Source organism: Panthera pardus, unplaced genomic scaffold (assembly GCF_024362965.1).
Source record: "Panthera pardus isolate Hobbes unplaced genomic scaffold, ASM2436296v1 HiC_scaffold_19, whole genome shotgun sequence".
Taxonomy (NCBI): Eukaryota; Metazoa; Chordata; class Mammalia; order Carnivora; family Felidae; genus Panthera; species Panthera pardus.
Genome location: NW_026526754.1, coordinates 7023819 through 7051413, shown reverse-complemented (window position 1 = coordinate 7051413; position 27595 = coordinate 7023819). Strand labels below are relative to the sequence as shown.

Sequence of the window (27595 nt, the reverse complement as noted above, 5' to 3'; positions counted from 1 at the left end):
TTCTTTCCCCATTCTCAGCCAGGCAAATTCATGCTCTTTCACTAAACATGGGCTCAGAGGCCTCTGAGAACTGCTGGGAGAATGACTGCTCCACACCAATGCCTGACCTGGAGACCAGACCTAGCCTCCTCAAAGGTGCCCCACAGTTAGTAGCTTCCCTAGCCCACCTGATGCTAGGAAAGCTTGCTCCTTCTGCCCCAGGGGAGCTCCCAGGATGCCTTGAAGCTTAAGTAGTGTTGGTGATTGAGATGGACACAGATGAGCCACCTAGATCCCTCTTCACTGAAGGTCTGCTACCTAGCAGCTGGGATTGCTCTCACCCCTTTCTGGGGTTCCCTGAGCTATAGAGAGCTACCTTCAAGTCTTCCTTTCTGGGCAGCTTACATCCAATGACTGGAGATGGGAGGGGTGCCTGGGTGGCTCAGTCAGTTAAGTGTCTGACTTGATGTCAGCTCAGGTCATGATCCCAGGGTCATGGGATCAAGTCCCTGGTGGGCCTCTGTGCTGACATTGTGGAGCCTGCTTGAGGTTCTCTCTTTCCCCCTCTCTCTGCCCCTTCCTTCCTCAAAATAAATAAACTTTAACAAACAAACAAACAAACAGCAACAACAAAAAAACAATAACTGGTGATGGGAGTATAAAGGCCCAGCAGAGCAATCCTGATGGGCCACATGAGCTCCAGGGCTCTCTGTGGAGTCACCTCAAGCTGTTGTTGGGCTGCAGTGTAGCTTGACTTCTCCCTCTACCCAATTCTACTTTTTTCCTCTCCCATCAACACATTTTGGGTTTTTTAAATAAATAATTAGTTAATTATTTTTGAGAGGGGAGGGGCAGAGGGAGAGGAAGAGAGAGAATCTTTTTTTTTTTTTTTTTTTTTTTTAGTGTTTATTTATTTTGAGAGAGACCTAGAGAGTGTGCATGAATGAGAGTAAGTCAGAGAGGGGCAGAGAGGGAAAGAGAATTCCAAGCAGGCTCTACCCTGCCAGCACAGAGCCCGACGGGGGTTTTCGTGAGATCATGACCTGAGCCAACAGACTGAGTCAGCCAGGCACCCGAGAGAGAGAATCTTAAGCAGGCTCCACGCCCAGCATGGAGACTGAACTCAGGGCTCAATCTCACAGACTATGAGACCTTGACCTCAGCCAAAATCAAGGATCAGATGCCTAACCGACTGAACCACCCACGGGCCTTGCTAGCAATACATTTAATCCCAAGGGCACTTTTTAATAAATACCTTGCAAGCGAAACTTTCTAGAGAACTTGATCTGTGACAGTGACTAAGAGTTATTTGAAAGAGAGCTTCACCCGGTGCCATCTCCCTTAGTATATTTGGATCTGGCCTGACTTGGATTCTGGCCAATAAGATGCTGTGGAGAAGTCACTTTATAAAAGTGTTTTAAGGTCTTGTTAAGTTTTATTGATTGATTGATTGGTTTTATTTTTAAGTAATCTCTGCACCCAATGAGGGGCTCAAACTTATACCCCACTGACTGAGGCAGCTTGGTGCCCCTTTTTTAGTTTTATTTGTTTCATTTTTTAAAAAATGCTTATTTATTGGGGCACCTGAGAGGCTCGGTTAAGCATCTGACTTTGGCTCAGGTCATGATCTCAGGGTTTGTGGGTTTGAGCCCTGCATTGGGCTCTGTGCTGTTTGGAGCCTGCTTGGGAATCTCTCTCCCTCTCTCTCTACCCTTCCCCCACTCGTGCTCTCTCATCTCTCTCTTTCTCAAAATAAATAAAGTTTAAAAATGTTTATATTTTGAAAGAGAGAAGAGGGAGAAGTGGGGGAGGTGAGGCAGAGAGAGAGAGAGAGAGAGAGGATCTGAAGCAGGCTCTGAGCTGCCAGCCCAGAGCCCAACGCGGGGTTTGAATTCACGAACCATGAGATCATTACCTGAGCCAAAGTTGGACGCTTCACTGACTGAGCCATGCAGGTGCTTCCTTAAGTTTTCTTTTAAAAAGTCTTTTAAAAGTTGTTTGGAAGAGACATGAGCCACTTTGGGATGAGAATGGTTGTCTGGTATGACTTGAGATTTGTCATCCATCAAATATGGACACTATATAACATTTGCTTTAGTAAAAGTAATTTTCTAAACACTTTCTCATTGGACTCTCCCAAGTGCCTTCAAGGTAAGGAGGGAAGGAATTAATGTCCTATTTTGCAGCTCAGAAAATTGGGATTCAGAACAAGTGGCCATCTCATTTAAGAGCATATGGCTAGATAGACCCGGAGAGAAAGATTTCAGAAGAGCAAAGGTGTCCTGAAGTTGAAGAAATTCAGTCCCTTTATTCTTTGTTAGAGCAACCTGATGTTGGAGGATTTTAGTGACTTCTCTAAGATCCCAGAGCTAGGTGGTTCCTCAGTTTTTTGTTTTTGTTTTTTAATTAGAGAATGAGAGAGAGAGAGAGAGAGAGAGAGAGAGAGAGAGAGAGAGAGAGAATCTTAAGCAGACTCCATGCCAAGCACAGAGCCCAGCTTGGGTCTTGATCCCACAACCCTGGGATTGTGACCTGAGCCGAAATCAAGAGTCAGGCGCTTAACCGATTGAGGCACCCAGGTGCCACCCTCAGTTTTTAAATCTATAAATTGAGGACAAAGACATCTACTTGTATCTGTCAGGACTGTTTTGGTGTTTTTTTTTTTTTTAAGTTTTTTTTTTTTTTTTACATTTATTTAATTTTGAGACACAGAGAGACAGAGCATGAACAGGGGAGGGTCAGAGAGAGGGAGACACAGAATCTGAAACAGGCTCCAGGCTCTGAGCTGTCAGCACAGAGCCCGACACGGGGCTCGAACTCAGCCCTCACGGGCCGCGAGATCATGACCTGAGCTGAAGTCAGCCGCTTAACCGACTGAGCCACCCAGGCGCCCCTGTTTTGGTTTCAAGTAATGGAAGCCCAATTAAAATTGGCTCACACAAAAAAGGGAAAGTGTTAGCTCATTTAACTGAAAGCTCTGCATGTGTAAGTGACTTCAGGCATGGCTGGATCCAGGTATTCAAGCACTGACACCAGAAATCTGTCTGTCTGTCTCTCTATCTCTCTCAGTCTCTTGGTTCTGTTTTTCTGTTTTAGCTTCATTCACATGCTGACTTACCCTCCCCCACCCCCCAGTGGTGAGGACTGCCCTTTCCTGATACTCCCACAAAAATCTGGGGTTGACTTTAATAGGCCATGTTTAGGTTATCTGTTCATACCTGAACTGTGGACACTGAATTGCTGTCAACAGGGCAATATAGCAGGAAAAGGAATGGATGCATTGGGCAGGCAAAAACACCAGATGGTACCTTGGTTAGTGTCTGGCACAAAGTTACAAGCTCTCAAAGAATGGTGGCTATGACAATCTTAAAGGTCCCATCTGGCTCTGAAATTCTAGGATTTTTACAACTCTGTACTTTGATACAAATCCAACTATAAATATTGGCAGTCAAGGGATGCCCTGGATAACAATTTGAGTTCATTCAAGGTCCAGTCAAAATACCATAAAATGAGCTGAGAAGGGGCCTGAAAATGAAAAGGAAGCTGGCAGAGCAAGGCTGGGAGTGCATGCTCTTCTATAGCAGAGGATAACTGCCTCTGGCTTGCCTTCTTTTGTAGTGAGCCAGGGAAGGTGGCAATGACAGAATCAGTGTGTGGCCCTGGAAGGGATTCCCTGAGGCGCTGGGGGCTGCTGCTTTTAGCGTCAAATGACTGAGAAGGACCACCTCTGGTAGCCAAAGACAGCCTTGGATGGACTGAGGGGAGTCCACTGGCCTCCAAAGACTGCTCGATGTGGATGCTTTGGTTAGGTGGTGACCAAGCAATCGCCCAGTCAGAGCCTTCTCTGAGGCACGTGTGTTGTAAGCACATGTACAGGTGGCAAGCCCAGAGGAGGCAGGGCTGGAACTCAGGTGCCAGCCTGGCTTTCATTCACACTGTAAACCAAGTAAGTGGTGCCCCCTGGAGGTGCATGCTGCAATAGCTCTTTTGTCTACCATACCTGGGTGATGTGGGAGGGAGGCCTATACCACCCAGCACAATGGGCTCCTGATTGTTTCCCTGTTTCTCACATTAGATTTCCATTACCAAGAGTTTTTTGGGTATGTTTACATCTTCACTTTTTGAAAAAATTATTCTTTTCCCAGATGTGCTGAGTATTGTAGATAAATTAGTCACCTAAAAGCCAGGCAGTCAGGATTTCTTCTGGCAGGGAGGATCAGCGAGGCCAAATGAATGTCTGAGGTCACACAGCAGAGGAAACAGTTGTATTAAAACTCAAGATCCCTGCCCACCAGTGGCCTTTTCTACCACTGAACTCCAGAATTCCATGTTTCAGAGGTAGCAAATTGATGGTAGTGCTCCTGGTGGTGCTCCTGAGAAGCCCAGCAACAAAACTAGAGTTTTAGAGTCTTGGATCTGGAGTCTCTGGAAGGCCCTGGAGGATATCAGTCCTTCCTCCAGGACAGAAGAGCTGCTCCTTAGTTAAGAAACATGAATCAGCCACAGACGTCTCTGCCAGCTTTTGATGAATTTTTCTGCCATTGGTGCTAATTTCCTGAAAGGCTTTTCTTCCACATTCAGGCCCCCCTCAAAAGCGTTCTTACTCCCTAATGGTAGGAAATTCATAATGATCACCCAGTGGCTCCTTGTTGAGGTCACCATCATGCTCTTCACCAGTGTCTGTGGCTGAAAGAGCTGGGAGTGGATGAGTCCTAGACCACAGCTGGAGGGGCCTGGGGTTGGAGTAGTGTCCTACCGGGATTGTTCCCAGATGCACAGATGAGAACCAGGCCCAGAGAGGCAAGTGGCTTGCCTGAGGACACACACAGAAAAATAGGCCCAGACAGGAATATCCAGCTTCCAAATTCAGCCTAAAAGAGGCATGCTGAACTCTGCTCTGTGAGACCATCTGATCTTGAGTTCTTTCGGGGTTCAAATGGATCTTCCTCCCCTTCCATTTTGCCCCACAGACCAATAGGCTCAAACCCAACTCCTTGCAGCCATGGAGTTACTGTGATTTTATGGTGTCAGTGGTAATAGGCTAAAGTCCTGTCTGGATTAGCTTTCCATGGAGGGAAGGGAGAGAAAAGGGGCTTCCCCAGCAACACTAGGCCTTGCTTGTGTCCCCATCCTGGACAGGACTCCCCCTTGGGACTTTTCCTGGATCCAGTAGGTAGGGGCTGAGGTCTTCCAGGCTCCTGGAGAGGAGTGATGAGTTCCCAGGCTGGGTTGGCTGGGGGAGCTCTCAACCAGAGTGCCCCAGGGGCCATCTGGTAGGTAGAGGAGGGGAAGGGTCAGAGCTGGCCTGCTTTTGTCTAAAGCTCCTTGGAACAATAGGACATCTAGGAGTCTCTCTCAACTTCTACCTCCTCTTTCCTCATCCGTCACCAAGTCCTGTCCATCAGCTTTATGAACTTGCTTGCTCTCTTCCACGAAGGACTCACTGTCTAGTTTTGCATTGTCCTGCCCTGGTGTCCCCACTTCTATTCTCTCTTCCTTCAGTTTGTCTGTACTTTGTAATCTTAGAGATCTTTCTGGAAGATAAGTCTAACCAGGACATGTCCCTCCCATGGCTCCCCAGTGCCTCAAGGTAGAGTCCATGCTCCCTCCCAGGCTTATAGGGCTGGTGTTCCAGCTCTGGGCCCTGCTTCCCCTGCCTTTCTGCATGGGCCACACGTACACAGAGCTGCTAGGATGGAACAGGCTAATTCCAATCTCCAGGCCTTTGCTCCTGTTGTGCCTTCTAGCTGACGTAGCTTCCCCTCCCTCTCTGCCTCCAGACCTTCCACTCTTTCCTACTGGTCCTTTCACGTGCTCCTCCAGAAGACTTCTCTGACTCACCACCTCACCCACGTTAGGTCAGCATCTCCACCGTGCTCTCACAGCCTTTCCAGCTGACCCTTTCTATCATCCCCCTCCAAGGTCTCAGTGGCCAGGCAACGGGGATGAGAAACAAATCCATGCTTACTGCCATCTTCTGAGTACCCGGGTACTTCTCTTTTCCAGCCTGAACAGCCTCAGCACCGCCCTGGCTCTCGGTCCATTTGCCTGTCTGGGTGTGTGTCCACCTGCTTCTGTTTCTTCCCTCTACCCCTTGACTTTCTTGGCAGATTGTTCCACTGTCTCTTTCATCTGCTTCTGTTTCCCTCCTCATGCTTTAATATACTTCCACCTCATCTCATGAAGGACTCAAGGTGGTGTCTTTGTCACTGCATCCCTTCCTCCCTCAATCCCTATAACCCAATTTCTCGCAGGCACTCTCTCTCTCCACACAGTCAATGAATTTGGTATGTGGAAGGAGAGTCCAGAAGGAGAGTTCTGACTCCTTTAGAAGAGTGATATCCTCTCACTCACAGGAAATCTGGCCCTTCGGGGCACATAGCAGGTTGCCAGCCCCTTCCTACTAAGGCCAGACATGAGAGGGGTGGGGGCAGAGGGCACAGAGTAAAGGCCACTCTGAAACCCATGCCACTGCACCCAGTACTGGTCAGGGACCTCAGCACCTCTAACCCAGCCCCTTGTGGCACTGATGGGGGAAACAGAAGAATTGTGTGGCAGATCTCTTTGGTCAACCCCATTTGTGAAACTTCTTCCTGAACCCTCCCCCCAACTGCTTCCTCTCTTCTAGAAACTTCAGCCTCATGTAGTGTGTCTTGGGCATAGGCTTACCTTGTCCCTCAGGAGACGGCTCCAGTGTGTCCAGCTGGGCTGGGAAGGGGTCAGTTGGGGAAGGAGAAGCCTTGAAGTGGTGGCATCTGACCCCACTGCTCCTCTTCAAGCCCCTCTTTCCTTCAGCTGATGCCTCTCTGGACCTCAGAGCTTCTACTAGCTTGGGGTTCTCGCTAGGCCCCTGGAGTATCTCTCCTGGCAGCCTGTGGGCTTCTGGAAGGCAGGATTGATACCTCTTGGGTCTCCCAAAGCCCACAGGTGGCCAGTCAGGTTGTGCACCGCAGGGACCCAGGAGAGGAAGCCCATTGGCGATGAGCCTGTGGCCCTGCACTGCCCACCCAAACTCCTGCCCACCTTCCTGCCAGCGGGGCACCAGCCAGCGCAGGCCTCCACGTTCACCAGCAGGAAACTGCCCTGGGGGCGGCCAGCCCAGGCGGGGCTTTGTTTGGAGAGCGAGAAGCCAGGAGGACCATGAGACCGCAAGGGGCTTGGAAGAGCCCGCCCCTGCCCAGAGCGTTTGTGTCGCCTGCCTGAGACTGGGGCGGCTCGGCCTGACCGCGCCTCCTGCCGCCGGCCCGCCAGGCGACTACTGGCTGGCGCCTGGGCACAGGCGGTCAGGGGCGCAGGAGCCCTCACTGGGAGAGAGGCCCGGTTCCCCTCGCCCCCACCCCCAGCGGCTGCGAGTTTCAGCTCCCGGCGCCCTCGCGTCCGCCCGGGCTCTGGCCCCGCGCCAGGCGACTGATCCTTCACTGCCTTTGGCGGGAGGCGGACGGCGCGTCCCCAGAGGCTCCCAGGCCGCTGACGCTCTCTGCCGGGCAAGGAGGGCGGCGGCGGCGCTGCGGGGACTGCGGTCAGCGCGGGCACCACCGACGCGCCGAGTCTCCCGCACTAATTGGCCCTCAGCCGCCTTGGTAGTAATTGCTGCTTCGCGGGGCGGGGTCAGGCGGGGTGTCGGAGGAGAGCAAGGGGCTGCGCTTCTGGAGCTGGGGAGTCAGGCTCAGCCTGAGCTGAGCCGTGGGGCTGGCAGGAGACGCGTGTCCACGCTGTTCCAAGAGCTGGCTTTACACCGGTGCGTCTCCTTCCTCTTGGCGCCCCTGGCACACAGCGATGAACCCAGGGAAAAGCCACTCACGTGTCCTAGGGCCTTCACCAAGATCTAGTCAGTTCTGTGAACCGCTCCCTGCGGAGTGGAGCGCCGTGGAGCCTGGCAGGGACTTAAGGAACGCCTTTGGGTGGGCCACCGGAGACTTCAGTGCAGCCGGGAAGCGGAGGTGGAGACAGAGCAGTAGGTAGCCCTCCCCGCCTCCCTCTTCCATCAGGAAGAGGACAGGGTGGGTGTGGGGCTGGGGCTGTGGGAGGCAGGGGGCCAGTCCACCATCCAGGCTGTCCACTGGAATCCCTCCATGCTCAAATTCTGAGATAAGGTCCTAGGGTTTCCCTGGGAGTCGTTTATGATCCTGGCATCTGATGTGGTCTGGTGGGGCCCTGACTGTACCCTAGCTCCTCCTCAGCTTCACTCCCACTGATTTAGGAGACAGTAGCCTGGGGGGTGGGGGTAGGGAGCGGCCTCTGGGCAGGTGGCTCTTTGGAGAAGGTTCCTTCTCCAGATGTGTGAGAGTCTGAGGAGGGAACTGAGGGACCCTCACAAGCAGGCCTGGACTGACCTGCAGTCAGACCTTTGGACCTCCAGGTCAGGGTATCCTGTAGGCACTGGGATGAATCAAGCCCAGCTGGTCCCTGCTGAGTTTCTGCACAGGTTACCCAGGATCACTTTCCAGGGGGTTGAGCATCCAGCCCCTCACTCAGGGTCCCATTGAACTGCTATTTGGTTAACTATCCCCTGGCTAGAGGGGGGCAGGGATGTTCTGCTGGTTATGCCTCCCAGAGAGTGGCAGGGTGAGTCAGACAAGGCTGTATCAAATTTCCATTCTTCCACAACTAGGTAATGACCTTTGAGCAAGACCTTTTATGCCTTGTGTCCCAGTTGCCTCATCTATAATATAGGGTAATAAAATCCATGACAGGGTTGTTGTGAACATGAATCTGCTTGAAAGGGGCTTTGTCCCCCTCTTCCAACCACCCCTTTGTTTTGGGGGCTTAGATGCTGGAGGAATGAGTGCCCTGACCCCACAGGTCTGCAGCTTCTAGTTGCCTCAGAGACAACTCAGGAACCCTTAGGAATAGAGTCTAATCAACATTGTAGTTTGGGACATAAAACCTATGGGATGCTACACTATTGTTCGTAGCAGCATTATTCACAATAGCCAAAAGGTAGAAACAATCCAAATGTCCATCAACAAATAAATGGATAAACAAAATATGTTATTTACATACAATGGAATATTATTCAGTTTAAAAAGGTATGAAATTCTGATACATGCTACAATATGGATGAATTTTGAAGACATTATGCTAAGGGAAATAAGCCAGACACAAAAGGACAAATATCGTATGACTCCACTTCTATGAGGTACCTGAGATAGTCAAATTCATAGGGTGGAAAGTAGAATAGTGGGTACCAGTGTTTGGAAATGAGAGGAAATAGGCAGTTAATTAAGGGATGCAGGGTTTCAGTTTGGGATGATGAAAAAGTTCTGGAGATGTATGGTGTGATGGTTACATAACAACATGAATGTACTTAATGCTATTAAACTGGACATTTAAATATGGTTGAAATGGTAAATATTATGTTATGTATATTTTACCACCAAAAAACAAACAGCAAACTAAACTGAACCAAAAAAACCTATGGGACAGGCTGCGGTATGCCCAGGTCAAGTTGCAGGAGAGGCCAGAGTGAGGAGTCTGGATGTAGCACCAAGACCTACACCAATGGACAAGCGAGGATGGAGTATGGATATCCTGAGGTCCCTCCTGAGATAATGAAGAAAAAAGTCAGGTATGTTGCAAACCAGGCAACTTTGCCACAGCTCCCTTTGTCTGAATGTAGCCCAGCAGGCTGGGCCCAACAAGGAGCAGGCAGCAACACACCCTCTCTCTGATGGCTCAAATCAAGATGTTCTCTACTTCACTCAAGCATTTTACAGATGGAGAAATTCAGGTCAATTCAACATGTTTTTATTGAGGACCATCCCTGTGTCCAGGCTTTGGAGGGGTTTCAGGGGAGGTGAGTATGCAAGGAGGAGAAGATCCTAAGCTATCAAAGCTTCACCCCACATAACAAATAATCTGACCAAGGCCTCAGGCCAGTGTAATGTGAACAGGCACAAGGCTGGGCAGGATGAAAGGTCAATGACAAGCTGGGTGCAATGGTAAGGGCAGTGGCAGTCTGGGTGGATTTCCCCAAAGAAATCTAAACAAAGGGTTCAAGTAGACTTTGAAGGGTGGGAGGATTTGGAGAAGGAAGCGTTGGGTTTGTCCTGAGGCTGGGTGGCTGGGCACAGTGGAGCAGTAATAGAACCTGGCCTAACCTGCTAGAATCAGTGAGACAGGGGGGCATCATGGGATGTCAGGCTGAAGAGTGTAGTACAGAGCCCCAAACAACTGGCTTAGGCTCTAGCTCTGGCCTGGAGATAGTAGGGAATCTCTGCAGGTCCTACATTGGGGAAGGCAGGACGCTTGTCCCAGATGTGTCCACGGCCAGTCTCCCCAAAGCTTAGGTGGTGGGGAAATACCTTAGACGCCCTCCTGCACAGCCACTCTCAAAAGTGCCTCTGCTTTTCAGGTCCTTAATGCTGGTACAGTCTCATCCAAAAGGCCATCTTCTCCTCCTTGAGCTTCACACCCACCCTCGTGATGAAATCCAACTGCAGGTACTTCTCCTCCTCGTTATAGCGTGGCCAGTAAGGCAGCTTCCCACCATTGGGGTTTCTGCCCAGAAGGAAGAAGGAGAGAGGGTTGTTCGTGCTCGTCTTCACCTGCCTCCTTCTCTTACCCTTCCCTTATGCACCTTCCCTTTGGAAGTTGGAGTCCAAGAATTCCTTACAGGGATGATATTTAGATCTTTAAGAAAGAATAGAAGAGTGTGTGGTGGCAAAAGGAAACAGGCAGAGGGAAGAGTATTTGCAAAGGGTTGGAGGTATGAAAGACCAGGGCTTTTGGAGGAAGCACAAGTATAAGTTTACAGAAAAACATGGGCTGTGTCAAGAGGATGGCTGTGGAGAGAAGATGACCCAGTAAAGATTTTGAAAATTTTCATGCCAACGGGCTAAGGGGTGGGGACTTTAGTCTGGGGGCAGAGGGAAGCCAGGAAGAGTTTTAAACAGGTGAGTGACTTGGTCAGATAGTACTTCAGAAAGATCTTTTGAGTATCATAAGAGGGGTGGAGAGAAAGGATAGAGAATGTGGAGATGGGAAACCAGTCACAAGGCTAGCCAAAGCTCAGCCCAGATGTCACCTCTGCCAGGAAGCCGCTCCTGCCCATCTGAGCTCGGTCAGACACCTCCTCTGTGCTCTCATAGTACCTTCTCCCCCAGTACAGCAACTTAATGTTTTCATTATAACATTAACAAGCTGCTGAAGGATGCGGGCCATGCATGTTTGCAAGATTCTTGAATTCCAGCTCCCAGTATAGGGCTGGGTGAAAAACAGTGCATGATGAATGACTTGGGTTGAATGCTTGAGTGGATGAAGAGTGTAGTCATGGGACAGAGAGGGACACATCCTAGGGACATTTAGGACCTGGTCACTGACTAGGAAAAGGTGAGGGAGAAGGTGCAGTTTGCTTGGGCTGATCATGTATTTCCTATGGGACACACAGGGACAAATACCTGAAGCAGCTGGCCAGTGGGTCTAGCATTGGGCAGAAAGACTGCCCAGATGTGTTGGGGGACCAGACTCACCCTGTACGGGCAAAGTTGGCCCAGTATTTCATCATCTGGAGGCTCAGTGCTTTCTCCTCAACCGTGGAATGGCCTGGGGTCAGAATAGGATGTGACATTTGGAACAGAGCATGGGGTGGTAACATCCCATCCTTCTCCTTCCACTATTTCTTCCATACTGGGAGGCTTTCATTTCCAGGAACATTCTAGATTAGGAACTGCCTAGACCCTTAGGGTCAGCCAATGGAGAGGTGAGTCCGGATACAAAGGTGGGGAGACTAGACACCCAGTGAGGGTGTCAGGTGGGGCTGTAGCACCTTTGGAGAAGGGATTCCCGAAGATGAAGTGGATCTCATCCCCGTGGTCTGCCCCATCAGTGCAGGGCTTGATGATGACACCGGTGGGAGTGTGGTGCTCAAACTCATACAGGTAGACAGGGAAGCCAGCATCTAGGAATAGGGAAACTGAGGAGGGCTGCAGGAAAAGTCCTGGGCTGGGATTCTCATCCACCCCACACATCCCACCAACCTGCATCAAGCAGGGAAAAGTGCTTGGGCTCCAGAATCTCAAGAGCAGATTTGAGTCCTGTCTACACTACTCATCAGTCCCATGTCCTGGGGCAAGTCACTCACTCAACAGTCTCTGAGCTGCAATTCCTCATCTGCAGATGGGGATTGTAGCAGGATCACAGACCCTTCCTGTTCCTTCTCTGAACAGTTCCTCTCTTGGGCATTTAAGGTTCTTTGGTGTCTGTGCTCTCCAGCCCCACCTTTGAACTCTCACCCACGTGTTCTCTAAGCCCCATTCAGCCTGGACAGGATCTCCAATGTGCCCCCTCAGCCTGTCCTCCCAGCCAGGAAGCCTTCCCTGACCAACCTAGGCTATGTCCTCTGGGCTGGACTCTGCCCTGCCCTCCTTCTCCCTTTCTCTCTCAGTTGACAGCCCACTACTTTTTCTATGCCATCTTGGAATCCTATACCAGCCCAGAGGTGCAAGAAGGTGGTTGAGCAGTTGGTAAGCAGCATCAGTAGACAGAGTGTGGCCACTCTTGGGGACCCCACATACCTCTGTGGTGGTGGGCAGCCTGTAGTGTGGAGTACACAAAGATCGCATCCCCAGCTAGGTCCATTAAACGGTTTCTTAACATTTTCCAGTCACGGTCATCAATGTCACCCAGGTACTCCTCCATCACCAGTGGTAACTGCTCTTTGGTGATATTCTGGGTGGGGAATTCATACCCACCCTGAGGCCTGGGGTGCCAGCTGAGCAGAAATGGGCACACTAGTGACTTACACTCAGCATCCTCAGGAGTTTTTGGTCTGGGAGAGTGGGGGAGAGAGGGGAACTTCTGGGAAGATCTTTGCTGATTCTTACCCCTGTGTTTAGACTGCATGAGAACTGAGTGCCATGACCCTGAGGCCAGTGCGGTGGCAGGAGGGGGGGCGGTGGGGGGAACCTGCTCACCAGCAATCATCTGATCCCATACCAAACTCCAAGCCCCACCAAAAGGGGAGTTAGCTTTGTCCAAACTGAGCACCCCTAATAGCATGGCTCCTCACCAACAGGGTACTGGTTCTCCAGAGCAGCTTGGTGATGATTCCTTTTCTCATTACGAACTGGTTTAGTGAGATCTTCATGATCTGCCCACAATATAAGGACCCAGGTGTGAGTTAGGCCCAAACATCAGGAGGGATTCCAGCCAGAGCTACACCAGGCTCCAAGGCTCTCACCCATCTAAGTGGTGAGTTCTCAGAGCACACAGCCCAGGAAGGGCCCATGACTATTTCCTGCCCTCCTGTTCTCAACCTGTCCATCGCTACCACCCAGGTCAGAGCTGAAGTGGGGACTGGGGACAACTATCCTGACCTAGGAGCAGTTGTGGGGGTGGGAGTGGGGGGCAGGATTTGCAGCTGCCTGGAGGCTAAACAATGGATAGGATGATCCATCCAAACTATGATCTGAAGATTTGGGGTCCCCAAACCTCCAAGAGGCCAATACTTCTCTTCCTCCCATCATTTCTGGCCAGCTCTTACTGCTCCGGGACTGTAGGATGTACCCAAGCACTTGGACATCCCCAGAAGAGCCAATGGGATCCGATCTCATGCACAGTACTACCCAAGAGGAATCCTCTGCTACTCCTGCTGGGGTGGGCACCCCTCCTATTGACTTACAAAAGGTAAGAGCCAACTGAACTCCAGGTTGTTGACACCCAGAAGATAGGGCACAGGTGCAACTTGCCCCTGGCTCAGGAGTACCGCTGGGTCATCTGGGAACACCACACCATCTACCACCGGGCTCATGAACCACACAACCTACAAGGCAAGGGGCATTTCCAAATAGTCCTCCCACATATCCTCCCAGGATCCCTGTAGCCTAGGGTTCCCAGCTCAGCAGGTCCCCATCCAGAGATTTCTTTATCCATAGGCCCTTTGGGAAAAGCTGGGGTTCAGTGACCCCTTGGAGGGCAGGAGATGCTCACCCCCAGGTATCTACTTTCCTCACCTCTTGACAATCTTTGCTAAATGTCACCTTCTGAATGAAGCTTTCTTTGTCCCTCCTATTTAAAATTCTATGCCTTCTGGGGCGCCCGGGTGGCTCAGTCGGTTAGGCGTCTGACTTAGGCTCGGGTCATGATCTCACGGTCCGTGAGTTCGAGCCCCGCGTCGGGCTCTGGGCTGATGGCTCAGAGCCTGGAGCCTGCTTCACATTCTGTGTCTCCCTCTCTCTCTGACCCTCCCCCGTTCATGCTCTGTCTCTCTCTGTCTCAAAAATAAATAAACATTAAAAAAAATAAAATAAAATAAAATAAAATTCTATGCCTTCCAACTTCCTTACCCTGCTCCATTTGTCACTATTCACTTTCCTTCAAAAGAGGTAAATGAGTTATTTATGTATAGTGATTACTGCCTCTCGCCACTGGAACATCAGTCCTACTCGGGAAGGAATCTTGGTCTGAACAGTTCACTTAGTATCCTGAATGCCTGGCACATAGGGGGAGGTGTTCAATAAATACTCGAATCACAGAACAGGGCCTGCTCACCTCCTGAGGGTCTTTCTGGGAGTTCAGGTGGAAGAATCCCTGTAGGGGAGAGGAGGGAACTAGAGTTAAAGAAAGTCTCCCCACTGTGCTCCTTAGACAGGGTCCCTGGGGGCAGCCGGGTATCAGGTCAGGTAGGTGGCTTACAGGTGGCCAGGTGAAGGAGCTAGAAGGAAGTTTTACCTACCATCTTCTTAGATACATGCATCACCTCAGCCCCTGATCGTGCCCTCAGGCAGTCTACCAGAATCCGTGTGCTGTTGTAGGTACAGCCTGCCAGGCGGGCAACTGTCTGTGGAGAAGAGGTGTTCAGGCCCATCCTGCCCCTTCTTGCTGAGCCCTGGGGGAGAGGAGACACCCACCTTGGCCACCCTCAGCGGGTCAGGAGTGATGAAGGCTCTGAGTGCTGCGGTGCCGCTCTGGGAAATGGCCCGATGAAAGAGACCGCGGGCTAGGGGTGACATCATCTGCAGGGGTGGGGAGTGTGGTACCCATGAGAGGCACAAGTAGAAGTCACTTGGGCAGTTTTGGGTGCCTTTCTGGCCAGGGCTGGGCAGCGTGAAGGGGCCCAAAGAGTGCAGGCAGCTTGGGAGGGAGTCAAGAGTCCTGGGTTGGAGTCCTAGACCTACAGCCAGTGCCTTCGTGCCTGTGGGCCCCCCTATCCTGGCCCCTGCAATGGGCCCCAGCAGTTTCAGAGGGGATCTGAGCTTGTGGGAAGGGTTCTGCTGGTGTAGGAAAGAGACTCTATGCTTCTGGGTTAGAAATGGGGGGGGGGGTGTTGGTTCCTATGGCCCCTTTAACCTATATTGACAGTTCTTAACTTTCTTTGCTGCCCAAGTTGGAAGAGCAACTATAACTGGGACCCCTCATCTTGTCTCTTGGACACTTCAGACTTCATGTGCCCCAAACTTGTTCTAGCTGGTTCCCATCTGAGTGGCATCCCTCACACTATACCATCCATCCAGCCCCAGGGGCCTTTCCTATCATCTCTGCTCACCCCTCCACCCAGCTGCCCTAGTCCTGTCCATCTGGCTTCCTGCATCCCTCTTCAGCTACCTTCTACTTTCCAGTCTTCTTGCTTCTGTTTCAGAGGCAGGCCTCATCCTCTCTTCTAAGATATACCCCACCTCCACTCCCAGATGGCCTCCAGGCCTCTCCTCCTGCTTCTTCCTAACTCAGTTCCAGCACACTGAGCCATCTCTCTAAATGCACTTCTGGCTGTCTCACTTCTCTGCTTCAAATCTTTCCCTGTTCTCCAATGTATTTTGAATAAAGCTGCTTAACTTTTCTGGACTTCAATTTATCCATCTGCACAATGGAGAAAACTTCTCTTTTGGTAGAACTGTAGAAAGAGGATGCTTCTATTTCTGGATTGTTGAGGGAATTGAATGAATATACATACAGTGCTTGGAAGAGTGTTTGACACACAGAAAGTGCTTGAGCATTTGAGTATTATTACTGTGGTGGGTAAAGCCCTGTGTTATGTGGTCCCAGCTCACCTCCCTAACATGTGTCCCACAGGGTGTACCTGACCTTACACCTACACTCCAGGCACACACCAGGTCAGTGTTCGCCCAAGTCTCCAACCCAGGCCCCTGACTCCCAGGCTTGGTCTGTGGCCCCAGCCTTGCCCATAAGGGGATGATGCATTCTGTTCAGGGGATAGAGCTCTGGGGGTAGGTAGGGAGGCAGGAGGTGGTGGGTTATCTTTCTGGCCCACCACGGATTGGCTGAGTATCCCTACTCTCAGCATTGCCCGCTCTGCTGGCTTGGTTTTCTCATCAGTGCTACCCCTGGATGGAGTAGTACCCTTTGCAGGGGTGAGGGCAAGTCTGTGCACCGGCATGTACCTGTACACACAAATCTGCATAGGTGTGTGTGCAGTGGAGGATGCACTCATGGGAACCCGGGGACCTGCGTCTGTGCTGGGTCTGACCTGGCGCTGCACTCACCAGTCCCGAAATACACATGGCCCCCGAAGACTGGCCAAACAGGGTCACGCAGCGTGGGTCTCCGCCGAAGGCTACGATGTTCTCTTGTACCCAGCGCAGAGCAGCCACCTGGTCCAGCAGCGCCCAGTTCCCGCGGGCCTGGCTGTCGCCCGTGCTGGACGCGCGGGGCTTATAATCAGGGTCCGGAGCCCCCGACCGTCTGGTTACTCAGGGCTCCTGCCTGGTTCTGCCTGGCCCTACCTCACCCTGCCTGGTCCCTCAGGCACCAGGTCTTGTGACCACACCTTTTTCCCTAGTGTTAGATCCCCCTCTGGCGGCACTTGGGAGTGACCGCCCTCTCCAGACGAAATTAGGCCCCGCCCCTGCACGCACCTCTTGTAGCCACGCCCCCATAGCCCCTCCTCTATCCTTCCGCCCAAGTCCCTAGGAAGCCCGGCCCCTGATTCCCCGCTCCGGCCCCCGGCCTCGCCCACCTCAGGAAACCCAGGATGCCGAGCCTGTGCTGCAGAAGCACGAGCACCACTTTCTCGCGAGAGGCCAGCTGCGTGCCATCGTACGTGGAAGCGGAGCCCACGAGGAAGGCACCTCCTGGGAACCAGACCATCACCTGGACATGGAAAGCCGAGGCCTGAGCTGGGCGGTGGGGTGCCTGAGTGGGATGGCGCGTGGAAGAGGATGAATACTCACCGGCAGCGGAGCGTCCCCATGCGCGCGCACTGGAGCGTACACATTCAGGTACAGACAGTCCTCACTGAAGCGCAGCCACTTGTACTGTTTACGCGTGTTGAAGTACATGGAGGTGATCTGTCCCCAGGACTCCTGAAGGCACCTGCGGTCACGATGTGAGTTTGGGCCCAACGTGGTGGCCAAAGACGGGAGAATGGTTGCAAACCCAGGTTCCGCAGTTGAGGAAATAGAACCAAAAGCAAAATGTAGGATGCGCGCGCGTGCGTGCGTGTGCGTGTGTGTGTGTGTGTGTGTGTGTGTGTGTGTGTGTGTGTATCTGTTTGTGTCCGAATAGCCTCCACTAGCATTAGGGTCCAGGGTGAGTGCAGCGCCAGGTCAGAGCCAGGGCAAGATCCACCGCTCTGTCTTGCCCCCGGTCCCAGGAATCTGCCTGGGGAGAGGTTCCATGCTTCTGTTGGAGACCCTTTTGGTGCTGTCAAGCCAGAAACCTGGGTGTCCTGGGATTTCATGCCCCCATCCTTCAGGCTCTTTTCTGTCTCCCAAACAGCTCTTAAATAGGCCTCCTCTATCCCAAAGATGCTGCCTTGTAAAGGCCATTACCTACTCTGGCCAGGACACTGCCCCAGCCTCTTTAACATCGCTTCCAACTCATCCTCCACACCCTGACCAGAAGGATTGACAGAAAACAAAAACCTATTTCACTTCCCTCCTTAAAACCTTCCTGGGCCCCCCTGCGCTCAGGATAAGGTCCAGATTCACCCATACTGATGCAGGCCCTCTCCATCTAGTCTTCCTGGCACTCTTTGCTCTAGATGCCCACGGACCCTTCCTTGTCTCCCATCTCGAAGCCCTTTTGCTTATGTCCCTTCTGCCTAATGTTTTCTCTGCCTGGCAAACTCCTGCTTATGTTTAAGGCTCAGCTAAAGTGGTGCCCCCTCTGCTGGGCACTTCCTGTCTGTGCTTCCCAAAGTTCTATCCACGCTGGGTTAGAGTTGTTTCGATTGGTTTGGTTGTTACTCTCCCCAAGCAACCATGCACTCCCTAGGGGCAGGGATGGATGTGGATTTGTCTGAGTCCTGGCACTCAGCCCAGTGCCTTGTACCATGTGAACATTTGGTGTACTTGTGGAGCTTGGGCTGTTGGGCCACCTCATCTTTTCTCCCTGCTGGCCCAGCCTGGAGTGTGGCTATTGCCAATAGTTGGGGCTGGGCCCATCTGACTGGCTGCAGGAAAGCCTGTCTATTCTACTCCTTTCTCCACTTGTTCCCTTGCTGCTCTGGCCTGAAGCTAGTCATTATCCAAACTGGCCACTAGTCTTCTTGTCTCCTTAACTACCATCCCACAGTCTGTTGTAAGCCATCCACAAATTCGTCTACCTGTCACTCTGTGTTCCAAACAGCTATTGTCTGACAGCTCATGGCAAAGGTTCCAACAACTGACACCTGGACTTCTATGCAATGGGCACCCCACTCTCTAAACCCCTGATCCTCGGGGCTCTAATAATGGTCATCCCCTGTTCTGTCACCTGATCCATGGGATTCCACATAACAATCACAGAAGGTTCAGATGTCTTGGTTTCTCTCACTGGTGGTCAGTGTTCTAACAACTAACACCCCAGTGTTCTACTAACAGCCATTCATGTTCTAACAGTGGATGCCCTGTTCTCAACAGTTAGACACCCTGGGTGGTGGTTATAGTTTTTAGATATCAACTGACACCCAGGTTCTCACAGTAGACATTTTTCTAAACCCAGTGCTGTATCCAACTGATTGTTAATGATTGCCACAGAATATTCTGGTCAGTGGGTTACTCAATGACCTGAATAAATAATAAATACACTTGTTCTGGGTAAATTGCCAAGCCTAGTGCTTCAAAGGGCAGTCATTATCTCAACATGCTCATGTGACTCAGGATTTGAGCCCTGTTAGAGGTTGCATTAAGATTCTGGGACTTTGGGGTGCTTGGGTGACTCGGTTGGGTTCAGGTCATGATCTCAGGGTCATGGGATTGAGCCCTGCATGGGGCTCTGTGCTGCATGTGGAGCCTGCTTAAGATGCTCTCTCTCCCTCTGCCCCTCCCTTGCTCAAGCACTCGTACGTGCGCTCTCTCTCTCTCTCTCTCTCTCTCTCTGAAAAAGAAAAAATTCTGGGACATTAAAACTGAAACTGAGCCTGTGACTCCCTATCTTGGAGCTCCTTCTGCAGGGAAGGGCTGATGGTGTCGTGTGGGCTTGTTCTGGGGCTCAAGCCCCAAGTGAGAGGGAAGAGCTCAGGGTTCACTGGGTATGGTGTGTGTGTGTGTATGTGTGTGTGTGTGTGAGAGAGAGAGAGAGAGAGACAGAGACAGAGAGACGGAGACAGAGACAGACAGAGACAGAGAGAACTCCTCCTCACATACTTTTAGGAAAACTTAGGTTCCCAGAAGATCCTGGAGGCACATCAGTGAGCACCTCCTCCTTGTCTGGAGCTTTCCCATAAGAAAGCCAAGAACAAACAGCATTAACAGTCCTGTAAACATCATCTGGGCCAACTACTTCATTATATAGGTTTGGAAACTGAGGGCCGGAATGGACCCCAGGCTACTTACAGTCATACAGTGCACTCTTTTTAGTGAGTTGTTCAAACTCTGGCCCAGAGGCCGGCATAGATATCCGCCCCCCCCCCCCCCCCCCCCCCCCCCGCTTAGAGTTTGCCCACCTCCCAGCCAACAGTCATTTGGCTCTTACGCAGGGGCATAGGTGGTGGCGTTTTTGATTCCTTCCCAGGGCTCTGGGGGCTCTGGGGCAGCAAACCTGCGGACACCCACAGGCGGTCTGGAGAAGGGCACTCCTAGGAAGACATTGATGGGTGTCTTCCCGACGTGCATCTGTTTTCCTTGGAGGGTCCCATATTTGGTAATCACTAGAGGTTCCTCGGTGTGCTGAGCACCTAGGAAGAGAGGAGAAGGGTCACTCTGGCCACTGAAAGGACTCTGGCCTGTCTGCCATGGCACCAGTTGCAGCTTGAAGCTTTTCACAATTGTGTATTTTGCCTACCTTTTCTGTGTTTCTCTCAGTATTTTTCTCTCTCATTATTTAAGGTTTCAATGCTATGTTGATAGGTGCATAAAGGTTCATGTCTATTATATGAATTATTTATCTGTCATTTAATGTATCATTTAATGTCAATAATCATGTCATTTATTTTGATTTTTGCTTGTCTCATATTGGTATTCCAGTACCTCTTTCTTGTTGCTGACATTTACCTGGCATACTTCTGGGAAGAAATCACACACATTATTGACATTCTCATTCGTATGTATACTCACAGTAATACTCACATGTACATACAAATTTATACATACATAGGTATATGTGAACACAGCTTATTTACAACAAAGCATGTAGAAATACAAGACTTAAGTGCACACACATATGCATACATACATATACATGCATGTAAGTACAGTTATATAAAGGTTACATCGTATCCATATGTGGCATATATTCATATATTACACACGGGCACACAGATACATTAGACCTATATCCACACCTTAGCCAGCTCTTGGACTATATACAAACTAGAGCGACTTGAATTTAATGGCTGCTTATGGGCATTTCTTCCTCTTGTCAGCTCTCGTCTTGCCCTATTGCTATTGCCAAGCATTGCTCTGCCTCACCTCTATTGCCCTTTCCTGAAGCACCCCTGTCATTTCTCTTCCTCCTTTCTTATCAAAACTGAATCGTTCTGTACCCTGGTCCCCTGGAGCTCACTCTGCAAATGACAGAAAGCAAATCTGGTCCGAGTATTATTGAACTTGGCTGTGTATCAGAATCATCTGAGGAAATCATTGCTGAAATACAGATTCCTAGGCCTGTCCTCTGAATGAGAATCTCAGGGTTGCATTGGGAAAGTAGATTTACAAATACCTCCGTGAGATTTTGATGCATTCGATTTTGGGCACCGCATTTGGAATTGGTGTGGTAGAGCACACCCTCGCACCTCTAGCTTCAGGTGACCCAAAGTACCACTCTGTCCACGTTCCCAAGTCTCTGCACATCTGACAAAAGCAATATCTGTGCACAAGGAGTGACTTCAATGGGGGCCTGCAAGCATGTAGGCAGGCCAGTGCAGGCAAAGGGCCGTCTCAAACCTCCTCTCTGTGTGCAGTTCTTTGCAGTTTACACAGCCTTTCACATGGTTCTCTCACATCAACTCCTCATTGGCCCTGGGGAGAGCTAGGGGAGGACTAAGGGCCCAGACAGGGGTAGCAACCAGCCTGAGGTCTCAGAGGACACAGCAAAGAGGCAGAGGTCTGTCATATTACTTGGATTTGCCCTGAAGCCTAACTAGCCCACAACTATAATTTATTGATCCTTTATTATAGTCTAGCACTGTGCCAAACACTTTACATGGATTATCTCACCTCATCCTCCTAAAAAATGTAGAGGGTAAATGTTATTATTGCACAATACAAATGTGGAAAATGAAGCTCAAAGGGGTTATAGAACTTGCTCAAGGTCACACAGAGTGAGGTTCTTCTTGGAGTTCTACTCTAAGCAGTGATGTTCTGTTGTCCTCGTCCCAGTCTCTGGGGACACCTAAGCATGTGGCAGAGTGCTTTACACCCCTGAACAAGAACTGCCATGGAGTGGTCCCCACTCCAGCCTTGCTACCCGGAGACAATATGTGAGCACTTATGAAAACATTCCACCTTCTTTTTTTTTTTAATGTTTATTTTTGAGAGGGTGAGAGACAGAGTGCAAGTGGGAATGGGCAAAGAGAGAGACACAGAATCTGAAGCAGGCTCCAGGCTCTGAGCTGTCAGCACAGAGCCCTATGCAGGGCTCGAACCCACGAACTGTGAGATCATGACCTGAGCTGAAGTCGGACGCCCAACCGACTCCCCATTCCACCTTCTTAATAAGCATAAAATGCTAATTAAAACCAGGAGAGACAGCTTCCACCTAAGAAATTAAAAATGATGGCCCCCAATTCTGGCAAAGAAACAGTATATGTGAAAAGGATATTCACATGTACTGTTGGTACAGGTTGGTGCAGGATAAATTAATACAATGCCTTGGAGAAATAATTTGGCATAATGTATAAGAGCCACGTTCACATGCTTTGACTCAGTAATTTCTTTTTTTTTTAAGTTTTTACTTATTTATTTATTTATTTATTTAGAGAGCACACGAGAGAGGGCAGGGGAGGGTCAGAGAGAGGGAGAAACAGAATCCCAAGCAGGTTCCATGCTGTCAGTGCAGAGCCAGATGTAGGGCTCCAGCTTACGAATGGTGAGAGCCTGACCTCAACCGAAATTAAGAATCACCCGCTTAACCAACTGAGCCACCCAGGTACCCCCCAACCTTTTTAAAAGTTTTTAAAAGTTTATTTTGACTCAGTAATTTCACTTTCAGGTCCCTCCCTTAAGAAAAGAGTCAGAAAGGCATTAAAACGAAGACCTTTATGAACCATAGTTAAATATACCATAGTGAGTACTAGAAGCATCATTTATGTCACAGGACCAGGCAAAAAAATTTTAACTATAAACTAAAGTTATAAGCTGCTTGTGGTAAGATTCTAAGTGAAAAAAAGCAGTGTATAAAGTTGTATACATGCTAATACTGTAGCTGTGTACAAACATGAAATAAAAAGACTAAAAGAAAATGTGCCAAAATGCTAAAAGTGATTTAGCAAAGTTTCTCGCAAATAAAAAAATTTAAATGCACTTAAACAGGGCGCCTGGGTAGCTCAGTCGGTTAGGCGTATGACTTTGGCTCAGGTCATGATCTTGTGGTTCACAAGTTTAAGCCCCAGATTGGGCTCTGTGCTGACAGTTCAGAGCCTGGAGCCTGCTCAGAGTCTGTGTCTCCCTCTCTCTCTGCCCTTCCGCTGCTCGTACTCTGTCTCTGTCTTAAAGATAAATAAAACATTTTAAAAAATTTAAATGCACTTATATAGGCAAAACTAATTTGTGATAGAGGTCAGAAGAGTGGCTACTTTGAGGGTATTGATTGGGAAGGAGCATGTGGGGTGCTAGAAATGTTCTAGATCTCAGTCTGGTTGGTGGTAACATATACATACACACTAATGTATATACTAATATAGTAGTAATTTTATATAATATTAATTTTATAAGGAATACAAATATAAATTAACAAATTATAAATACATAAAATTATGTAAATTATAAAATATATTTTATTTTAATATATAAACATAAATGTCTGGACTCTTAGCTGATGGGAGGATCGGTGCCCTGAAACAACCCCCCCATCCGCCCAGACCTTGTTGAAATGCCCTTGCCCCACTGCACCAGGAGAGGTTGAGCTGAGGGCCTGCCCCTGTGTCTCTCATGTCCCTCTTGCCTGACACCCTCAGGATGGAGTTGGGGCTTACCCAGGGCTGTCTGCACCATCAGGCAAAGGGTGAGGCTCAGGTATAGAATCCAACTCATGTTCTGGCCAGCCAGCTCCTGCCACAGGCTGGGGTGACATCCACACTGTGGGTACCAGTTGGTAGCTGTGTCTGCAGTGTCCAGTGAGCACTGGGAAGTCCCACTTTTATCTTCCCTAAATCCCATCAGCAGGTGCAGGGGCAGAAGAAATTGTGACCAGCCCTCTGGCCAGCCCACAGCCTTGATTGTCTGCCTTGGAGTGACAGCACATGATAGATAGTCTTGGCTCTTCAAAAAACTGACCAGTCTGCAATCTCTGCCTGATGTGTTCGTCTGTGCAATAGGCTTACAGCTGCAGTGTGAGTCAAGCTCTGAGTGCACAGTAGGTGCTAAGATTGCAGCAGAGGACCTGGTTACAAGGCCCCTCCATCCCCAGGTGTATTCACTGTGGATTTAAGGGTCTCAGGCCTCCCTGCTCCCCTTTGTTTTGCCCAGTCTCTTTTTATAGGCAATGCTTCACCCTTCCTCACACATCCCGGCTCTCACCCAGGACCATCATGAAGTGGCAGGCTCTGTGCCAGGAATCAAAAGTCCCTGGTGGCGGGGCGGGGGGTGTTCCTGCATGGTCGCTGTCCTCACAGGCTCAAGGTCCTGTTGGGGCAGCCAGATCTGGAAGAACCTGGGCCTGGAGCAGGGGGTGGGGACAGGAGGAAGGTGGAGTTTCATCTTAATTCACAGTTAAGACTGTTCCCTTCCCAATCTCCCATCGAAGCCTGGAGTCCTTTGAGAACAGGGGTCTGATGGGCTTCTGTGATGCCTCTGCTCAGCAGGGTGGAATGAGCAGAGAGGGAAAGGTAGGGGAACGGTGCCATTCTTCCTCGACCCATGGCCTCCTGCTCTGGAGGCCTGGCAGATGGTTAAAGCTTACTCCTTCTCTCATGGCCAATTTTGTGGGTTCATCAGAGATGTCCCTTCCTTGGGATACCTGTCCCCCAGTTCCTATCCTGTGATCCTTCCTCAGTCTCCAGAGTATGGCATTTTCTGCCCAGGATTCCTTCCCAGGCTCTATGCCCCTCTAAGAAAGAGGCCTGAGACAGGCCAGAGGTGACCTCCAATCCTGCAGGGTCTTTGTGGGCAACCCTCTGACACCCCTTGCCCCACTCTGGGAGAGGCATGGCCCCTCCCATTGCAGCCCCACTACCCTACCCACTGTGGTCACAAGCTGATGGAGTCAAGCTCGAGTTGGCTGAACTTCCCCGTGGTGGGCAGCACTTCTCGCCCTCCTCCATGGTCTCCCAAAAAGGAGCCCCACAGCTTGAGAGGAAGGAAGTGGGATGAGGATTCACAGGGAGGTAACAGCTCTCTCCAGAGAAAATCTCTCTCCTAAATCCCCCACCTCCAAACATTTTTTTAAAGATTTATTTTTGAGAGAGAGAGAGAGAGAGAGAGAGAGAGAGAGAGAGAGAGAATCCCAAGCAGTCTCTATGCTCAACATGGAGCCTGGTATGGGGCTCGATCCCATGACCCTGGGATCATGACCTGTGCCAAATTCAAGAGTCAGATGCTTAACTGACTAAGCCACCCAGGTGCCCCCAAACTTTCTTTTTTCAAGCCTTGAATGGCCAAGGGGCCCGGGAATTGCAGAAATGGTTCTCAGACCATTTTCTATGGTCTAAAATTCTCATGTGCTGCTGTGGCTTGGGGACTTCCATGTCTACTGCATCCTAGGGTCTTGGTTAACACATCAAAGTTCCCTCCCTGTTACAACCTTACTGTTGACAAAGTAGGTGCCTTCGTCCTCTGGTGCCAGGCATGTTACTCACAGACTTTCCTAACATCATTGAACAACATGGAGCAAGAAACTTAAAACCGCCTCATCCTTTGACCAAGAAATTTGTTCTGGGAGACCATCCAAAATACACAAAAAATTGTTTCTGTGATGAGTGTCCTATAGCCTTGTTGACAACAGTCTTACCCCAACATGACCAGAAGGGAGAGGTGAATAAGGGACGTTGCATCTACATTATATAATATATGCTACACAGTCAGTAATGAATGTTCTGTAAGACTCAATATAGCAGCAGATGGCTTAGTGTGGTGGTTCTGAGCCAGGCTGCTGGGTTTGAATCCCAGCCCTACCCATCATGAGCTGTGTGACCTTGGGAAAGTCACTTACCTTCTCTGAACCTGAGTTACTCCTTCTGTAAAATCAGCATAATAACAGTACTTAACTCATACAGTTGCAGTGAGAGTTAAATGGGCTAACACAGGGAAATTACTTAAAACAGGGGAAACCCATTATGTCAGCTGTTGTCATCAGTACTTGGGAAAAGGCTGCTGTGGTTTAATAACTGGAAAAAGGCAGAATTTGGAATTGTATATTGAATACGAGCAGATTAGCCATGGAGAGTGCACTCCAAAGCTGTCTAAAGAAACAGGAAGGATTAATGTCAAAATAGTGTCAGTGGTTGCCTCTGAGTTGCAGAGTCATTAATGATCTTGATTTTTTTTTCTCCTTTTTTCTTTAATTTTTCTGTATTTTCTATATTTTCTTTAACAACATTAATGGAGAGTTCACCATCAGTGTGGGTTTCAAGAGAGCAGGGATGGGAGGACAGGGAAGGCAGAACCAAGGAAGTAGTGACTACCAGTGTCTCCATCTGGTCTGGACCACGTACATCCCTGTTTCTGGACCACATTCACCTCCTCATTTCCTCACTCTGCCAGCCTCCCCTGTGGGCTGTGCATGGCCGCATCATTAGGATTATGGAGCCCTATTTGAGGGAGGCGGCAGAGCCACTTGTTTCTTCTGCCTAGGACCTGACAAGGTTAGTTTACCTAAATGCACTAAGCATGTGTCACTCAAAGCAAGGGCCAAACTGGGGGAGGGAGGACAAGGGAAGGGGGTGGTAGAGAAGGCAGATAGCACTGTGAATCCACCTGCTAGGTCTGGGTGCCAGTCACATATAGATTCTTCCACCAAGCTGTGCAGCAACTTGGCTTGTTCTATGTGGGCTTTAAGGTGTGGTCCTGCCAACAGCTGGCTCCACTCCTGCCATCTCTCCCTGAAAAAAGAAACAACCTTTCACCTGGTCCCTATAGGGAGCAGTTGTGCCAGGCCAGGTGCCTCAGTAGAGAGGTGCTCCATTCAGAGTTCACATGGGGCATGGGGGATGATGAATGGGTAGCTGGGTCAGCCAGATGTCCTTGATGCAACCTTATCTTAGGGTTAAGAATCTGTGATTCTGATGTGTAGCACTAAGTGGCTCCTGTCCTGAGTCACCCAGCTTCCTCTTTTTGTGGGAGAAGACTGAAGCGTCATCTGGTCCACTACTGGGCTTTAGCCATAGGTAGACATGTCTGACAAGTAGGTGGAGTGTTCTTTTTTTTAAAAAAAAGATTTTTTAAAATGTTTATTTACTTTAGAGAGAGGGAGGGAGTGTGTGTGCAAACTGGGGAGGGGCAGAGAGGATCCGAAGCGGGCTCTGTGCTGACAGCGGAGAGCCTAATGCAGGGCTCAAACTCACAAACCTTGAGATCATGACCTGACCCAAATTTGGACACTTAACTGACTGAGCCACCCAGGTGCCTCAGGGGTGGAGGCCTAATCTCAGGTCCTGGAGAGAGGAGCCTCTTGGAGCTGGCCTAGCAGTTGGGCCTGGGACAAAGTTAGAGGGCATGGTTCTGGACCCACCATGGTTCTGACATGACATCCCACCCACAGGGGGCAGTAAAGGTACCTGCAACGATGGAAGAATCCTCTCACTGAGCTGAGATCCTATGCTCAAGCAGGTCAGCAATGACCCTCACCAGGGTATATCAAAATGGGGGGAGTTAACTTTCTCTATTCCAAACAGCATGAAAGGTAGTAGTTACAGACCTAGGGAGAGTTTGTGTCTGTCAGAATGGCACCATTAAGGAACCTTCAGGACCTTCTGGCTAGCAAGGATTCATAGATGGCCAGCACTGAGGAACCCTAGAGGCCAGTGCCAGGGATGGGGGTAGGCAACACCAAGCCATGGATGAGGGATAACAGATAGGACCCCCCAAGAGGGGTTTGGCCAGTGTACTTGGCCACTTCTGTATTCACAGGTGTTTCTCAGAAAAGC

The 27595-nt window shown here is 50.0% G+C and overlaps 1 protein-coding gene and 1 long non-coding RNA gene across 8 annotated transcripts in view; one reads left to right on the top strand and one right to left on the bottom strand.

Annotated features, from left to right (window-relative positions):
• LOC109270801 (uncharacterized) overlaps positions 1-27595 on the top strand; it is a 43255-nt gene that overhangs the window by 7149 nt on the left and 8511 nt on the right. Inside the window, exons 2-5 of one of the 2 annotated variants that reach the window (XR_008423532.1) lie at positions 9371-9547; positions 10334-10421; positions 13456-13605; positions 16850-18958. This is a non-coding gene — a long non-coding RNA (uncharacterized LOC109270801). Of the gene's footprint in view, positions 1-9370; positions 9548-10333; positions 10422-13455; positions 13606-16849; positions 18959-27595 lie in introns of those variants that run through there. The other variant, XR_008423533.1, reaches the window with a different exon arrangement.
• On the bottom strand, positions 9711-24083 carry CES4A (carboxylesterase 4A). 6 transcript variants are annotated; one of them, XM_019455671.2, is made up of 14 exons: positions 23489-24083; positions 19831-20032; positions 17106-17247; positions 16892-17025; positions 16419-16572; positions 14829-14933; positions 14654-14758; positions 14470-14508; positions 13601-13741; positions 12989-13069; positions 12495-12648; positions 11747-11893; positions 11451-11523; positions 9711-10479 (listed from the first exon to the last, which is right to left on the bottom strand). In XM_019455671.2, exons 1-14 carry the CDS (start codon positions 23670-23672, stop codon positions 10338-10340), a joined length of 1803 nt encoding a protein of 600 aa, XP_019311216.1. In that variant the 5' UTR covers positions 23673-24083; the 3' UTR covers positions 9711-10337. The 6 variants fall into 6 exon arrangements, with proteins under 6 accessions (XP_019311216.1, XP_019311217.1, XP_019311219.1 ...); XM_019455672.2 differs by having other exon boundaries at positions 11747-11878; XM_019455674.2 differs by lacking the exon at positions 14654-14758.